We start from the raw sequence: 19692 nt of genomic DNA on the forward strand, positions 1-19692 counted from the left end.
TGCTATAAAGATTTCTTATAGACAGATAAGCATTTATAATTTATTAAATCCATAATATTCAACACAAAAATGGTTAGTGAACTGAAAATGGGATTGGGGCTCAAGGGTTAACGCTTTTAAAATTCTAAAAATTTACACTACAGTATATTACAAAATTGTAGTGTTTTGAAACAAAAATAATCAGCAGAAACTCATTCCTTCACACAGATGCTATATGTTGATCTTGCCATTACAAGCTGCAATTTCTTTTAATTAAATAAAGCAAAGTGGAAACTTGCAGAAACTTTTTAAAACAATTTGAATTACCATCTGTAATTCAGTAGTTATAAGATTCCAATACTTTCATGCACTGAAAATAAGCTCCAATTACAGAAACATATCCTCAAAAATTATGCTGCTTTGTTTGGCTTTCAAAAATTAATGTTATTTAGCTTGGAAATTTAATTAATTTTGAAAAAAGAATTTTAACTCTGCAAATGTATTGACGGGGAAAATAAAGAACCTGGGAAAGATGAGGACAGATATCAATGAGGGGTAATTAAAACAAGATAGGAAATACAAAAATCTGAGAATTAATGTAAAACAGTAACTGGGCTACAAAATTACTGCTACCACATTAAATATCTAATGTGTCAGATCATTTCCCCCTCTGTTCTGCTCACATACGATATCAAGATCAACTACTGTAACAGACAGCTTAACTTTCATTTTATAAATGTATTTAAAACTACAGTCCTGGTGACTGAAATAAAAGATTTAATAAAATATCGCAATATTATGACTTAACAGCTACTGGCTTATATGCTGGTCTTTCTGCTTCATCTATGAGCCTGTATCTTATCTCAACACTGCTTTAATACCTCCCCAGAGAATTGGGGAGGTATTAAAGCAGTGTTTGATAAGATACAATGAAACAATGAGGTTCTACTGTTCAGTGAAAACCTTTCATAAAGTAAATCCCCAAAATATTAGGCTACAAGAAAGTATGTACCCCTTTAAATGCATCCGATAACCTCACTAACACTTAAATGTTACTATCCTATAAATAATTATTAAGCACAGCTGACAAAAATAGTAAGCAGCCAAACTTGTACACTATCCTTATAAACAGTAAGAAAATTATCACAGATTTACAGGAATTATAAAATTTTTGAGATACGACTTGGTGTAAATCCCAAGTCTCACTACATAAGATACACCATTACAAGAGTTTCTGGATGCAAAAAATATACTTTAATGGATATCTTAATATATACCTAATAAAGAAGTGGTGAATTTCAATGAACTGCTCTTCCAGAAAGTTGAACTGTGAGGACTTTCTTATCCTCCAGGACAGTCAACTTAAGATGGCAAGAAAAGAGTCCTGTTGTTTGAGGCCTGAAGTAAACAGGAACACTTACATAATGGCCAGACTTAATCCTGAACTGTGTGTGACGGACTGTAAAAGGACCCTGGGAGATTTCTGCTTTCACCTGCAAATTATGTCAGTCAGAATTAGTATCAATGGAAAAAAAAAAACCTGGGAAGACCAAGAAATAAAGGAAAAGATGGAGTGATGGATGCAAGAAATAGATAACATGGGGGATGAACATCCACAAACAGTAGGCTGGCTAAAAGCAGCAAATATGTAGAATACAAATGTGTGAAAAGCATGCATGATGTTTCAATATGTCTATTCACAGAGGAAGTAAAAATGGTGAAGCATAATAATAATAATAATAATAATAATAATAATAATAATAATAATAATAATAATACATTTATAATAATAAATTTTGAAAAAGAAAGCCAAAAATATATATATACAGTATACAGATATACATTGTATAGGTCAAAATTCAAAGGGAATAATCACAAATATGCTACAGAAATTCCTCACCTACCACACCAGTGTTGCCATGGGATACCAAGGTAATTTACAGCTGTCAATAAGGAAAATCAGGTTTATCATACTGGTATACGTCCATGCATCAGAAATCCGCGCAAGTGATGCCCTTTAACGTGTTAAAATCGCTATATTGTACTTGACTCACCATACCTTTACTTAAGAACGACATTTGATAACCAAATTAGCCTTCCAAAAATTAAATATAATGCTACATAAACTGCCTCAACATTATAAAATAAATATTTTGTGAAAGCCCAGGAAGTTAAATATACAATACTCCACAGTCTTCACCAAATAGTGGAGGTGTGGGAAGCTCTGGGAGACGATGGGGGTCCGAGGCAGAGGGTGAAGACTAGTTGGAATCAACAGTTGGCGTAGCTACTGGGGGAGGGGGGGGGGGATACCCCCCACAAATTGGGAAAATAATTGGTTGCAAAATGCAATTTGGAAAAAAAGAGAGAAAGAATTTGGCTAGTGGGGCAAACGGTGAGGAAGACATTGATCTCAGCCCTTATGATTACCAAGCTTTGGTTGAGGCTCTAGTATTATTTTTTATTCTTTCATGCTTTAAGAAATAAAGGTGTGAATCTTAGATATTACCTTGAATTGAAAACACTAATAAATGTCATGAAATAATATGAGATGAAGAGGTGAAACCTAGATATTATGAGGCAGCACCTCGAATTTAAAATATTGTAATGTAATGTTATTAATTAAGCAGCTTTCTTCTCAAAAAAATTTTCTTATCACAGCTCCTGGGAATGTAAGAAATTTTTTATCTCTATGTTTTTGACCTTATGATAATTATTTGTTTCCACATTCTGTATGTAGGATTGTGTATGCATGTAACTGAATGAAAATAAAAAATATGTAGAAAGCTATGTTTATCCTGTAAAGCTGAAATTACGAGTTGAGAAATAACCATAACATAACTCCTACCTCAGCCTGGTAGAGAGTGCTAGAGGTATGTGGCTGCCTAAGTACACTCATAGCATGAACAACCATATGTATACTCACAGTATGAATAACACCATCAAGGTTTCTCAGCTTCACTTTTACATAATTTTCTTTCATTGTAGAAGTATTTGGGAAAATAACATTATCTGATACCACTTCCACTAGACTCTTGGCACTATCCATGAGGTTCAAATCACTGTCACCACTCACTTTTTGGCTAGTTTTGCTTGCTGTTGGCATGCTGAAATGAAAAGATTAAGACAGTAAACCTTGCCTAATCAGCTGATTTTCCATCCATGACTAACCAATTCATGGCCCACTGAATTGTAGCACCGTATACAAAATACGAGTAATCCACACAAACCGTGCCCTCTGCAGTTAGAAACTAAAATATACTACACTGAAAATACCCAAAATATTCTGTATCTACACAAATATGATACAACAAGAAAATTAAAAGATTCATATTACTACTTGCATGTAAAATCCAATTTCAATACAGTATGAATAAGTACAACACATAACAAAATAAACATACGATATAATGAGTGGTGGTGGGGTACAGGCAGAGTGAAACTCAGGCAACACACACAATATGCTAGTTACAGTACACTTTTCTCTTATGTATATCAAATTTAAATTTCTGTTAACTAATAAGCTATTAAAGGTACAATGATAAACTTCAACACAATTCTACACAAAATGGGTCCCTCTACAGCAATGGTTCCCAAAGACCATATGGCCAGTCACCCCTAAGTCTTTTTTTTCTTTTAAATGCTCATGAAAATCGAGAGATTTGCAGACAAACAGACTTCTTTAACATTTACTCCACTATATATAAGCAATGTGGCTTAGCAATAAAGAAAATATAATAAAAACTATAAAATAAGAAACATGAAGAGCATTGGTGTGTGTGTGTGTGTGTAAGAACGTATGTGTGGAGGCAATGGGTCATAACTATGCCACCAGCCAGTCCAGCCCCCGAGCTGCACTCCCTCCGCCAATGTGACATTATGACATCCAGTACACACAGAGCAGCGCGACAGCAGCAGCTGGCTAACTGCCTGGCTGAACTGTGTCATGTTGCCCAGAGGGTGGTTTGAGTATGGAAGGAGCTATTTTGTGTACATAAAATATGTGTTATTGTATTTTATGACATGATATGTATCAATTTCATTGTTTATCATAGCAATTTTTGTGCTCACTAAATCGTTTAGCTCGGAACCGCATCGTTTATACGGTGGAATAAGTGTTAAAGAACTGTCCAATAAAATGTCATTGGAGTAAAATTTAAAACAATAAATGTTTATGTTGTAAAACAGAATTTTTTTTAGCACAAATAGAATTTTTTTAGCAATTAATTATTAAATTTTCCTGTGTTTTTAATTCTTATTGTACAAATCTGTGCCTTTCGGAAATTCAGCCATGGTAGGATACCAACTAACACGACTTTGCGAGGCCTACCCGTAATCTTTAATTACCTACAGGAAGTTGCAACCCTCCTTTGCCAGCTAAGAGAGCACCTGAAAGTTCTACAAGAAATGCTCAGTTCCTGCTCTGTAAAAGTGGATTGGTGCTAGGAAGGGCATCTAGCCATAAAACCTGCTTCAGATTTTCTTTATGGTAATTTTGATAAGCTCCTGACTAAAGAGGATGTAAGAGATCATGCAGCCAAGAAAGCTGCCATCAGGTAATCACAAATAACCCTTGCAAGCTTGGGAAATAACTATAAAATGTTTATGATAATAATGATGATATGAACATTCTCTATAGATTAAAGAAAAACATAAAAGAAAACTAAAAATTAAATACCTATTATATTTCACAGCAAGTGCTTTAATTTCATGACCTTGAGGATCAGTTGATGCCTCCTTCATGTGGAATAGGTTACCAGTAGTTGACTTAGGCAGTGTTGGGGGATGAGGTGCAGCTTGGGACTGTAGAGATGGGACTGCCTGAGGCTGGAGATCCTCATCACCACCTCCAGTAGGAAGGACAGTAATTTTTGCACACCGGCTCTCATTCTCACACATAATCTGTGGATTGCAAAATGTGAATTCTTCATATGATTTACATTGCTGGAATTCTTATAAGATCGTGATTAATTTGCATATAAACGTCATATATTTTGCACAAGAGATAAAAATTTTAGTATATAGTACATTTTAATAATGTATAAAATTTTCAACTGTATCTTTGGGTAGATTTACATAAATTTCTGGGTGTCTTTTTCTTCTCAGCACCGAGAACTCTCACTTTTACACTTGCCAGCCATTTTATAGGGAATTACAGGTAGTCCCCAACTTACGACTGCTTGGACTTACGTCCGTCGGGACTTACGACCGCCGTAGATGTGACCTTTTTTTTATTTATTTATTTATTTTTTCCTCCAAATGACGCGCGCATTTTCTATACCAAAATGTTTCCAGTTAATGTAGTCTCCATGTATAATCAGAAAATTATGGGGGCCCCATGTGCATTCAGCTGACTACAGTAAAGGTAAGTGCTCAGTCACACTGTATCCATTCCTCATTATTTATTACTTTTACTGTACTGTATCCATTCCTCATTATTTATTACTTTTACTGGACTGTATTTCATTGTAGATTTTTTATTAAAAAAAAAAAAAAAAATTTGAGAAAAAAATTTTGAATTTTTTTTTTTTAATCTATGTCGGACTTACGACCTGGATTTGGGTCCCTACCCCAGTCGTAAGTCAGGGAGCACCTGTACAAATGAAAATTTTGTCTGTACTGATGTTGGGACTCGAAAATACGTAATTTGTCAAAATTTTGGTACGACTGAGGCAGGTCGTAAGTGCGGGTGGTCGTAAGTCGAGTAGGTTGTAAGTCGGGGAGGAGCTGTATTTAAAAGCTCTCTTGCATTTCTTTGGTATTAATGGCAAAGAAAACAATACCTGCAACATGCCAGATCTTGCACATGTCTAAAGAAATTAAAAAAGTCTCTTTTATTCCCTGATGGGCTTTATATAATCAGTAATATAAACAATGATTAAATAAGATACCGTATATACTCGTCTATAACCCTCCCTCGTTTATAGGTTGACCCTGATTTTTTGACCAAGAAATCGTTAATTTATGATATTCATCGTTTATAGGTCGACCCAAGTTTTTGAGGGTAATGGAACAACAAAACCTTCAGTAAAAAAGCTCTACGTCCTATAAACTGAGGCTCGCTGTGCCTGAAACACCGAGTGCCGAAGGCAAATTGTTTACCATTTATTATTACAACACTTTACACTGAAACGCAGGTAGTTTCAACAAAAATATTGTATATTTCCATTCAAGTACTTATTCAAGTCAATTAGGAGGGAATATTATTGTAATACAACAGTTTTTTAACTGAAAACCATTCGAAAAGCGATTACGGTAAAATCTTTTGAACAACGAAAGAAAGCGAAAGTCATTGTTTTCGTCACGATTTTATCCTACTTTCCACTGTAATACGTACGTCATTTCAGCAAAAATATTACATTCCATATTTATTTCTGAGAATATATTCATTCAGGCACATTTAAGGTAAAATATACTTGTGATGTAATATTTTAATGAAAATATTTAGAAATACGGTATTGTAGTTTTCTTTTGTTTCAAATTTAATGAACAAAAATTTATGTATCTATAAATAAACCTTTGAAAATGAATACTTTATGTTTTACATCGTCCTGTGCTACCATACCATGCATTTGGCTACTTTGGGCTTGCTATGATGACGCAAGAGATCTGCCCTGGCAACTGTACCGACACACAGCTGGTGGTGCATCGTTTCCATTGTTTACTGGCAGTTACTGGTAAATATTTTTCAACCTAACGAAACTATTACCCGTTTAGAGGTCAACCCCCAATTTTTTGCCAAAAAATTTGGTCTTAAAAACTACACATGGGTATATACGGTAAGTAAAGGATTTGCTTGGAAGCATCAGTCACTGGTGTTTGAGTGAAGTAATCTATCATACTCCCAATTTTTTTCTAAGTGATGAAAGACATTTCAAAACAAGTGCCACAACTTTAAATACACCCATGACATATGGTGACTGATAACAAGCAATAATATTGTGATGCATCTCAACTTTTCTCATAAATTTAAGAAAAAACATCAAATATACTGCCACAGAGGAACCCAGACAGAGGATGTTAGCCACTTTCTCATTATCCCTGATACCTACCAGTACTTTGGAACTCTGAAAACATAATTCCATTTTAAGCAGAGGTACAACTGATGTACAATCCATACAGTCTGTTGGAACCTAACACTGCAGGTTTCATGGGGATTATTGTATGTATAATGTACATAAGGATGACTTACCTTAAGAGACTGTGTTAGAGGTGCGACAATTGACTGAGGCATACGAGAAGGTGATAGTTTGACACACACTTTGACGGAACTCAAGCTTAGCAGTATGGCTTCCCTAGGCTCAATGTCCAGCCATCTACAGTCAGATGAAACCTAGAATGAATGTTAATATGGATAATAAATAATGCCATGTTGTTTAAATATCCAACTTCTTGAGACATTATTACTTAAAAAAAAAAAGTTACCCATATATATCCACAAACATAGAAAAGTATCTGGAAATTTTTATTTTTTTTTAACCTGAATATTCTCATCCTTTTCTGGCTAAGGTTATGTAAATTACCTTCGCATGTGTCCTTTAAGTAAAAACTAGAAAAAAAAAAAATGATGAAAGTATCACTGATAATTGGGCCCTTATTAACACATCAAATGCAAATTTCAATTCCATGCTGTAAGGAAAAATACTAATTGTACAATTAAGACAATTTTTTCACTACTCTTAAGCCATTTTCTGTTTACCTCAAACATCTGTTGGACTTCACTGAAATTGACGACGAAAAATACCAGTGTTGACATGTCAGACGCTGGAACAGATAAAGTTTGGGGAAACACATCCCAGGTAATGGTTCTCCCTGTCTCTATATTGGCAGCTGGTTGTGACTTGTGGGGAAGGTGGAACACAGATCCCTGAACAGGTGGGGAATGGACTTCTGTTATCCTGGGTGAAAAGAAATACAATTATTATTACCCTCAGAAGTTTAAGTTAGCAACCATTCTTTTCAAACATATAAATAATATTTAAGTTTTATCTTCCAGTCTTTAATAATTGTAAACTTAAATATATCAACTGAAGCAATCACTTATTTCATAGCAGACTATTCATCAAGTTTAACAAGTTAAATTCGTTTGAATTTTTGTGTCCCAAATGAAACACATTTGAAAAATTAATGTTTTGTGTCAACTCTACCGTAGGTCTACCAAGCCTCCAAATCAAATTAAAATCAACACACCACAAAAGGCTTGATTTGGAAAATGGAATTACTGTTGGCTAGTCTTGGAACAAGTCTCAGAACACAAACTTGGCTCAAATACAGGCAACTTCATTAAACACCTCCTATATTCCTTACTTTGAATGATTCCCCCCTCCCCCCCAAGTGAGAGTGACTTATAAGCATGTTTAAATGATACAGTACTGTATTCAAACAAGCTGTTTGATTTAAAGCACACGCTTGGATAAAAAGCTGGTGCTTTCATGATACGAAGCACATTTGTACAAGTTTTCCATCTTTAGAGAAAATTTAAAGTAAAAAATGGTTCCAAGAGGAGTCTGGAATGCAACCTTCCTTTTCCCATTAAACTAATACTTAATTCAGCACAGATTCACTCTGTACTGTGTTTCTGAGAATGCAACCTGTGTGTAGAGTGAGGGCAAGGTATATGAATAAACGAATGAACAGATTAAAAAATATGATACATGTTATGTAGATTATGATTTTGCTTATACAGGTACCCCTCGACTTACGACCACCCGGACATATGACAGCCCGTCGTACCAAAATTTTTTCAAATTACGTATTTTCGAGTCCCGACGTTAGTGATTACGCTGTGTACTGACAAAATTTTTGTTTGTAATTCCCTTTAAAATGGCTGGCAAGCTTGAAAGTGAGATTTTTGTAGTGATGAGAAGAAAAAGAGACACCCATTTTAGATTTTCTATGTATTATTTTCACATTTTCGACTTACGACCTGGATTTGGGTCCCTAACCCCATCGTAAGTCGGGGACTGCCTGTAGTTTAAAATGAGTCAAATTAAGCACAGACAAAGCAAGGGAAGAGGCAGTCAATTCATACACTTTTCATGCATATTTTTTGTCTATAAATTCATCAATAGTTTATATTTAACAGTTACAAAACTGGATGTAAGCATCTGTAAAATTAATATCTATCTTACAAACACACTCATACACCTCACTGTCCTTCACCTTCATTAACCTGCAGTCCACTTGTCTCAAATACAGATGATTACTTCCTTATAAATTATCTATCATGCATTCTTCCCAGATGCCCAGAAAACTTTCAGTACTATATATTTGCTTTTAATGTGATAATGAACATACTTGTCATTGGCAGCAGTGATGTCTGCCATTGAGCCAATAGTGTCCTCAGTTTCCAAACAAGCAAACACAGTACTTGAAGCGTCATCATTTGTTTGGCGCTCTCCATATAACTGAACCTGAAACATAAGAATTTCCTTTAGTAACAATTATAAATGTAGTATTTTAATGATATTCTCACAGTCCTTATGTGCAGGCACTTTCTAACACTTATAACAGGCTATTCAATAACTCCTCTCTCTCTCTCTCTAATATTTGATGCACAGTTTGCTATCTGCCCTCTAATGACAGCAGCTGAATGACAGTCCTCAGTGTCTTCTTCACAATAATGATTTAATAATGTAAAGATATCTCAAGTATCCTTCTGTAAAACAGTAAAAGTCATTTAATGAAGCTACAGTAATTCATTGACCATACAACTCGTCACACGAACTCCAAACCTAAATCTAGGTTTTACTTCATTTGATATACATTTACATGCATCAAGATGTCTGACATAGCTGTAGAGTATACTGTACCTGTGAAATGTGAATAAAACCCTTACCCATTTACTCCATTATACATGTAATGTATCCTGAAATATAATTTTTAATTTAAAAAAAAAATATGGGTTACACCTCTTGTGTTATTACAGAAAATGGCTTAACATACAGTATACCATTTGAGAGAAAGACTTGGTACTGTAATACACTTTTAGCTTACTTTGCACATTCTATCAAAAATATGCTAGTTGTTCAAGTTATTGCATTCATTAATTGCACAAACATATCCACCATATCTAGGTTTACCTCTGGTTAAGTGGCACTGGACAATGACAGTCAGTACATGTGAAGACAGACGTGCAGCCAACTTACCATAATGAGACTTGACATTCAACAGATGACCGAAGAATTCAAGCAATGGGAATAAAGTAATATAAAGTGAACAAGAGGTTGGGAACCTTACATGTGTGATGAAAATCTGGATATGGTCCAGGGCCATGTAGTGATAGGATATGAAGCTGATATAAGAGAAAGTATCTGAAATTTCAATGAATGAGAGTATGGAGACAAAACAACAAAAAGAGAACCTGGATCTTAGAACATGAATTGAAGAAGTTCACAGAATCTTCTGGTTGTGGAGGGAGACAGTCATCTTCAACCTGCACTTCCTTCTCCCTACTATATGCAACACCCCAGTTGATCTTCAGCAGATCTGGATCATTGATGCGTCGTACCTTCACTTCTTTGTTCTGGAGTCTGGCAAAGGAACTGATATCGGTAACAAAACTTTTCTCCATACATTAGATTCTATAAAGTGAGATAACCAAATGGATAGCTTTGGGACTTGTGGAGGGAAACAAAAAATTAGAACAATTATACTGCAGAAACTTGAGAGAACAAATAATAAGAAATAAAAGATGAATATGTTGCTCTTTATTCTGGACACCCTGAATCATCTATGAAAAGGAGATGCATACATATGCCCCTCCCCAAATACACAAATACACACTCTCTCCACACTACCGTCTTCTTCTACAACTGCAAAGTGCAGTTCAACACCACAACAGTATCCAGCCCATAAGACCACCTACTGATCATTATAAGAACACCCCCATTCCAACTGTTGTTAAAATTCTCAACAGCTTGTAGTTAACTTGTGTACATGTATTCACCCCTTATCAACCTCACTTTTGTCCTGTAACTGTGCTGAAATTCTGTGTTAAGTGACCCTCTTCCCTATGCCATTATATGTCGCATGTGAATGTGTATATTTTCAGTGATTAGTTGCTGTATTTCTCAATAAGCTGTTCATTATGATTACACACACACACAAACATACAACATACACATAAAACTGGAGTAAAACTGGTTCAAGCAAGCCTCTTCAGCTGTGAATACACTCTCTCAATAAATCAAATACATTGACAACATATTAACATTAAATATTTGTGAACACATTGTTAACATTGTAACATTACCCTAATTTGTATTTTAGATAAAATAAAATATAAAATTTGCAGAAAGGTATTTTTCCCCCTCCACATTCTGGAACAAGTGTCTACCCCATATAGTTTGAGGTTACACTGACCTTGGAGATTGAGGGGGTTTGGCAAAAGCTTCATTACCCAGAATTTCCACTGTTTTTGACCACCATACACAATATAACTCCCTTAATTCATCCAAGCTAAGTGAAAATACATCATAACTCACCTACGGAACCTTCGTCGCAGAATCTCGTCCCCGGATATAACTTGCAGTACTCCCAGACAACCAGGAGTTTTGGCCAAAATGTTAGCTGTTCCATTTACCACAATGAATACATCCCTGTTTTCTCTAGGTGCTAAAATAAACTCTGAAGGTTGTATTGTGATGTCACTTAAAGACAATAGCTCTGAACACTGGTCATCTGTTGAAAAATTCAGAAATCATATGCAGGAATCATTATCTTCTTTGTACTAACAATTATGAAACTCTTTAAAATTTATTACTAAACAACAGTAAATATCAAAACACTGAGAACTGTTTCTGCTCTCTAATACACTGTAGTAAAATATCAAATTTACCATACTGTATGAAAATAACAAAATAATAGTTACTTTAGCTTAAATGAGGTGCTCAAATCATTTCTACAGACACATTAATAACAGAATGTAAAGCTGTCAAATAGCAGGGAGGCTATGCCAAAAGGGGGGGGGGGGTCCTCTAACAAGGAGTTTGACTGTACAGTATGAGTAAATTGTGACAAGGGTATATAAGGGCAACTTCAACTCAACTGAGCCACTAACCTAAACAAAGCCACCCTGTTCACAGAAGTTGGCCTCAAAAAGCAAACTTCTTTGACTCCCATCCCCTCTGGGACCCAACCTATTTTCCCCATTAAAAAATTATCTATGTTTATATGAATATAACTGCCATTAACCAAATAAAAGGGTAGTATCATGGTTAACAAAGCAAAACTGGTGAATTGGCAATGTTAGGAATGCACGCCCCCGCCCCCAAGTTAAAAATAAAATAAAAATTACGTTTGCTTTTTTCTACTGTCCAAATTACCCACTTGACTGCCTGAAAATGCCCAAATATCTCTACAAAATGTCAGGGTAGAGCCCTGAAGCCATTGATTTAAAGGGATGTGTGTGTGTGTGTGTGTGTGTGTGTGTGTGTGTGTGTGTGTGTGTGTGTGTGTAAATTAAAACTAATTTCCCATTTTGAGTTGAAATTTTTGTAAAAGTAATGTTCATGAAATATTAGCTTCCAAAATTGGGAGAAAAAACAAACATGTGTATTAATTCCCAAAAAGTAAATCTAAAACAATGATCACCACTTGTCTCGGATAGACAGTTAAGTACAGTACAGTAAAACCTACATAAATTGGACTTCAATATACAGTATTAAATTTGCCTTTTTCAGACTCTGAAGTGCTCTGGTCACCAGAAATAAAAAAATAAAATAAATAAATAAATAAAATAAAAAATGGGGAAGATTAATAAAAAAATCTTATGAAAAGAACCACACTTACTGAATAATGTACAGTGGTCTAATGAGATTTGCTATAGGCCTACTGATAACTAAGACACTTGAGTATGTAAGCAGACTGGGGCTGATCAGGTGTTGCTGCATTCATTAGATTTATTTATTTATTGATTCAGTATCCTACTCTCATATGTTAGGCCTCTTATGTTTTATGGTTCATCATGATTAATATAACATATTCAATAATTGAGAAAAAATACAATACTCTATGTAATTTGTAATATGGCAGGGTTCACAATATCACACTCTAATATGAAGATACCTTCCTAACAACATTATATAATACCATACCTTTGAGTGTTATATGATGACTCAATTTGGCTACTTGTAGACTTAAACAAATGATTAATGAATAAACCAGGGTATATGCAGATACACATTACTGTACACTACAATATTACTTATTAAGTAATGATAAATACACTACAATAGTATTTATTAAGAGGTGATAAATACAAAATAGTATTTATTAAGTGATGATAAATACACAACTTGCACTGTACTAATTTACTAAGTGTTGAACACAGACGTTGTGGTGAGCCAATCAGGTGTTTGGCCATTGTAAACAAATGATTCATGGTGCTCAGTGTGAGATTCTTTTTTCAGGAAAGTGGATTCTTTTAGGATAATATTTTATCCACCTGGTACCAAATGAATCTAAATTATATGAGAATTATGGAGAAAATGCATAAAGAAGTGTTAAAGGAATCTTTGGGGTTGGGAGCCACCCACCTGTGCTTTCCCCCCTTCCCTCCCCTGTCAGCTGCTCCTATATAGCACGCATCTTCCATATATAGTCTCTCCTCGACTTACGACATATTCGACTTACAACCCGGACATACGACGGCCATGGTCGTATAAAATATTTTTCACATTCCGTATTTTCGAGTTATGACGTTAGTGATCGCGCTGTGTATGGCTACTGACAAAAAAAAATTTGTAATTCCCCTTAAAATGACTGGCAAGCGTAAAAGTGAGTTTTCTCGTGATGCTGAGAAGAAAAAGAGACAACCCATTTTAGAATTTCTATGTACTGAACTGTATTATTTTCGCCTATTCGATTTACGACCAATTTGACTTGCGACCAGGTTGTCGGGACGGAACCCCGTCGTAAGTCGAGGAGAGACTGTTCTGTAGTTACAATATACTCCTACACTTATTTGTTCTTATTTTTATCTTTATAGTACAGTACCGTATACAGTTTTCTCTTTATTCACAAGACAATTTCTGTGGTTGCTTACATATAACACTTTACAGTAAATAACTATCATCTCGATGACAACAGTTGTTGACAACTAGACTTAAGTGTGATTCTCAACCCCAAGAGGTTTGTTTTATATTTTTTTTATTGTTGATGTTATATTCTTTCAATAATCTTGTCATGCACTTAAAGACTTTAGTTATTGAAGTGCACTAATAACATAACTGATTTTCTTTAAACAGTTTGGATAAATAAAACATCACCCTCCATATATTCGTGTTTTTTTTTTTTTTATATTTATTGGACTGGGGTCTGCCCCAATTAGTCCGATTTATTGAGGTTCTACTGTACTTGTACAGTTGGGCTTTAAAGGGTGGAATCATTCAAACATACAAAAATAGCCCCAGTCAACTTTTATCTGCTTTAAAGAATACAATTCTTCTTTGAAAGCAAGGCACAAGTGGATGAAAAATAATATCATACCTGTAAATAATTGTAGTTTTAAAAACATAGCTCTGTCTCCTTTATTCAGAAATGCAGTTTGGAGTATGGCTGGCAACCCTGGTGCCAACTCTCGTACAGTGAGAGGCTTGCCATCACAGCTGTCAGGAATCATCAACTCACTCTTTCCTCCATATCCTTGTAGTGGAATCTGCAACAGGAGGAAATAAAAATAATACCTGTAGTTATTGGTACAATATATTCAGTAGAACATACACCAAACAGAATAACTTTACTTTTCTGTACTTGAAGAATCTTTCCATGATATTTCACACATCAAATTATCTCTTCATTTCCATCGTTAAGCCCTAAAAGCAGTACAGTATACTGTATGTACATCTTAAATAAAATGATTAAGTTTGAGTTGGCCATATATCACTGGGTATCTCACACTTCTTACACAAAGAACAAAATAAAAAGTGAAATTATTTAGATTTGCCTGGAAAATGGCTGCAAAACAGTGAAAATTCAACCTCTGGTAAAGAAGTAGGAATGGAAAAATGCTTAAAGAAATGGAGAAGTGTGAAATGTAAATGCAGAGTAAAATAAAGTGGAATCCTCCCAATTGAAGCTGTAGTGAAGAATAAACAAGTTATATTAAGTCCTAACTTTTGAATCAATGACGATATTGAGTTCATTCAAGTGGCAGTGTGTAGAGCTCTAAAAGCTTGCTTTACAGATACTAAAGTCATATAAACTGAAAAGATTGTTTATTGTAAAAATTGCATTGTTTTTGATGGGTAGTGTGTGTAGTTTCATTAATACGCTTTGTTGAGGTATAATTTTCATTACATGGAATCAATAATGTATTAAGACTACACCAGAAAGTCAAAAGGTCATTGAACTGTCTGCATAAAAGCAAACAATACGAGGTATTACCAATATTTCGACTGGGGGCCAAGGGCCAAAAAGTATAATAAAAAAATGAAGTTACTTAAGTCTTAATTATTATTAGAAAAATTCTAGTAAACAATGACTTATATTACCAATACTACCACCCACCCTCGCTCCCAGCTATGATAAGACTCGTCACTCGGACAGGCCGGAACTCTACACGCCACATGCCACCAGCCCTCACTCCCACCCTCCTCACCATCCCTTCTCTGTTTTGTTTATTTTTCTCTCAATGGCCCTCACTCCCTCCTTTTTGCCAGTTGGAAAAAAAAGGTTCAAGTGTTATTACATAACATTCCTTTGACATCTTTGTAGAAACAAAGACTCCCATCAGCTACGAAGTAGGAAAATAATGAGTCACTATGCGTGAGAGGCTACGATTTGGGGCTGCGGGCGCTTGTCCCCTTCTCCCCCTCAGTCCGCCTCGAGGCGCAGATTACGTACTGAAGAGGCGCCTTTACCTACCTTCACTAATATGGTTCTCCACCTTACGAATATTGCGCTACCGGGACAGTTTGTGTTTCTGCAGATAAGGGAAATGTTGCACTTGGCGCCTCTATTATGTATTAATAATTTCACTTCATTTTTTTTTATTAAAATTTTCAATGACAACAGGTCAGATGTAGTAAAATTTGCTGCTGTTATGTAACGTACTGAGGGATTGACATAACTAAAATGCTTTCTTGCGTGTACAGCTGCCACAAATTTTTACCTTTTGCAAACTTATATACTGTACTGTATTGTTGAAGAGTGAAAACCTCAAAATACAGTATATTGTACCACTCATCTTACCTTACATTTGTGGAGGTTGACCACACCACGAAATTTGCATACAAGAGTTCCACTTAATGGTTCAATTGCTGTAGGACACAGGAACAAAGACAATGCAAATTCTTGGCAGGGTTTGAGTACCACATCCATTCTGCTCTGGCCTTTGTTGCTGCCCAGAACACCAACCTGATTTAAAGATGTCTAGGATGAAAGCCTTTAAAGTGAAGCATGAGGGCAGCAGAAGGAGGTGGGAAGAAAGTAAAGGAATAAATGTGTGTAATTCTTGCATATAATTTTACTTACTCTTCCTTCATAGAAGAGAACAATCATTGCATCTACAAACTGCTCTAGGACATGTCCAAATCTATAAATCTAAACCAACTAGTGTGTTTATTACTTAATGCTGTAAGACGAAAACCTCTTGATATCAGTAAAGATCTTTTAAAATACCACCATCTCCATCACTAATAACCATCTTTTCTGACACACCTTTATATAATTGCATAGTTTTACCGTATAAATTTATTTGTCAAAATTCACATAACAGATATACAAATTTATTTGAATCACTAAAGCCCTCACCTAAAATTCTTAAAACAGAGAAACCTTCCTCAGTTCCTCCTTCCTTTCTAATCCACTTTGATCTTCAGATAACTCACTGTCCATTCCTGTTTTTATCTTATTTGAAAATTTATTTAATGAGGAAGTTTTTAAGTAAGACTTGTATTCCTGTTCTAAACTGGGTGCACTCTCAGGATCCTTTTCTTCTCTTTAAAGATAAAAGCACCTACAGTATATGTATTGCCAGATGGTTAATAGTCTGGATTTTGCATAGTTCATACCTCCCTCCTCTCATGGAAAGGATGTATGGCTGGCTTCTTCACTAGTGTCCTTCCCTCAATAAGGGGAACTTATAGAAAATTTCAAGAGTGGGAAACAATACTGTACTATATTGAGGGTAAAAGTCATTTCCTGCAATACCTACTTTTTAGCAATAAATTTATGAAGATGAATCTTTTAGTTATTTCATTTAGTGATGTTTTGTACTGATTAATAGAAATTGTTACGTCAATAATTTAGTCAATTCTGGTTCAGCAAGTTATCTGAAAGTCAGTCACCAGAAACACATCCTCCATTTGTAACACTATATTTTTAGGAAAACTGCATTCGCAGTACAAAGTTTTGTATTTCGCACCACTTTTGCAGAAAGCATCCCCGTTAGCCAGAATCTATGATCTCCAGAACTTTCTATTACCTGGAGAGAGAGAGAAAAAGAACATTCCAAGAAAAATCTCTGTTCAGGGAATTCAAGTGAATTTCTGAGAGATTGCATCATGTGCCAACACGTAGATGCATGCCAGGCACATGGATGGGTTAGCTGCATGGGGAACATAGGCCGTAGGCTCCTGCACTGTGATTGGCTACTATTGTCATGTGACTGCATGGGATGCCCGTGATTGGCTGATGCATCTACCAGCCTATCTCCTCAAACCCTAGCCTCATGTTTCATTTAGTTCATAGTCTGCTGTCATTGTACAAGCTTGTTCGCTCACTCTTTGCTATCTTAGCATGCTATCTGTTTTATGCAGTACAGTACAGGTTGACAATCCCTAATCCAAAATCCTTGGGGCCAGAGGAATTTCGGATTTTGGAATTTTTCGGTTTTCAGAATTTTTTTTTTTAAATGTGTATTAGCCCACCCGGGCATAGATCTCTGACCCACATCAGGGCCTGGGGGGGGGGGAATATAATAATAATAATAATAATAATAATAATAATAATAATAATAATAATAATAATAATAATAATAATAATAATAATAATAATAATAATAATAATAATAATAATAATAATAATACTGTAATAATAATAATAATTCATAGGTCTAGGTCGTGTTTCTCACTTTTGATCTTTTTTTCATTCTTGTATTTCTTTATTATTATTATTATTATTTTAATATTACAGTACTCCTGTATTATTGTTATTTTTATTAATTTTATTATTATATATTATTATTATTATTATTATCAATGTTATCATATTATTTTATTTTGGTGTATTTTCATAAAAATTTTATTTACTATGAATAATTATTATTATTATAATTATTATTACTATTACATTTTCGCCCACCAGGCCCTGATGTGGGTCAGTCATGCATCCAGGTGGGCTAATCCTGATATAAAAAAAAAAAAAAGCCCCACAAAAACTTTCCGGTTTTCAGAGCTTTCGGTTTCGGAATTTCGGATAAAGGTTTGTCAACCTGTACTATATATCTATATATAACTGTACCAGATACAATCAAATCCTGATCACGACGTCATCGGCAAAGTCTGCATCAGCAGTGACGTCAGCGACCAACAACATAGCGTAAATTAAAATATTACCGCTTAACTAATGATTGGCGTCTGGACAGGTGCCGTAAATAATAGCTATAAATAAACTATACTGTATATATATATATATATATATATATATATATATATATATATATATATATATATATATATATATATATATATATATATATACATACATATATATATATATATATATATATATATATATATATATATAATATATATACCCCCTATATATATATTATAATTTTAAAAAAAAGAAAACAAAGATCACACTTGTACATAATATACTTTGATATAATGCTTAATTATTAACTATATAATGTATACCTTTCACATAATGAAGTATTTACACAAAATGTTTTCAACACCAAAAGACGACACAAAACGATAAACCATAAACTCAAAAAAGTACACAAGATAAGGTTATGTATAAACCATTTCTACAGTACAATAAATGTTTTTGTTTTTTCATGTGTAAGCCAAAAATGACTCAAGCTCAACTTATAACTCACTAAAAAGTAAAATATTCAAAAGAAAGATCTTCAGAAATCTTATAAGCATATAATGTTGTTTCACTCATGGCTTCATTATTACCTTCAAAAGTTGACATACCTGGAAGGCTTTTAGTGCCACTAATTCCCCAAGGTCAATGAAAGTGTTTGGGTGGTGCAATTATTCCGTAAGACCAACTTCTGAGAGCTTGTTCCTCCAATGCTGACAGTGCCAAACCTGTCCGTGATCTGTTGCTCTCAAAGTGAAGGACAGATCCTTTCAATCTGTTGATTAAAGTTATCTATGATGAAAATCTTTAGTAAATAAACAGGTTTTTTACATAGTTTTGTATCAATATGATGGGATGGCATACTAAGAAGGGGCATTAAGCCTCCATGGCATTATACAAGACAGGTCCAATATCCCCAATTGCCTGTGCATCCTGTAATACCATGTTAACTTTCCTTAGCCCTAAGCTGAGTTGAGTTACCTAGTATTCATATCACAAAAACTACTCCTGATTTTTTTTTACAACAAAAAGCTTGCCAATGTTCTTAGTTTACCGTTATTTTAATACTAAACGTTACTAACCACTTGAGGTAATGGTGCACTCATGGATTTAGTTAATGTTTCACGAACAGATGGCATCAAGTATTTCCCAGGTTGGACTAGTGCAGTGGAACGT

General features: G+C 34.7%; 1 protein-coding gene across 2 annotated transcripts; it reads right to left on the reverse strand.

The window, feature by feature from the left end:
• Positions 1 to 26: 26 nt before the first annotated feature.
• LOC121863759 lies at positions 27 to 19264 on the reverse strand. Of its 2 annotated transcripts, none has more exons than XM_042362531.1 (11): positions 19128 to 19264; positions 16174 to 16338; positions 14470 to 14638; positions 11466 to 11661; positions 10343 to 10511; positions 9277 to 9392; positions 7679 to 7877; positions 7172 to 7312; positions 4658 to 4881; positions 2906 to 3086; positions 27 to 1472 (listed from the first exon to the last, which is right to left on the reverse strand). In XM_042362531.1, exons 2-11 carry the CDS (start codon positions 16300 to 16302, stop codon positions 1278 to 1280), a joined length of 1719 nt encoding a protein of 572 aa, XP_042218465.1. In that variant the 5' UTR covers positions 16303 to 16338; positions 19128 to 19264; the 3' UTR covers positions 27 to 1277. The 2 variants fall into 2 exon arrangements, with proteins under 2 accessions (XP_042218465.1, XP_042218463.1); XM_042362529.1 differs by having other exon boundaries at positions 10343 to 10523.
• Between the last annotated feature and the right edge of the window lie 428 nt (positions 19265 to 19692).

This window comes from Homarus americanus, unplaced genomic scaffold, assembly GCF_018991925.1.
Source record: "Homarus americanus isolate GMGI-L3 unplaced genomic scaffold, GMGI_Hamer_2.0 scaffold48354, whole genome shotgun sequence".
NCBI lineage: Eukaryota > Metazoa > Arthropoda > Malacostraca > Decapoda > Nephropidae > Homarus > Homarus americanus.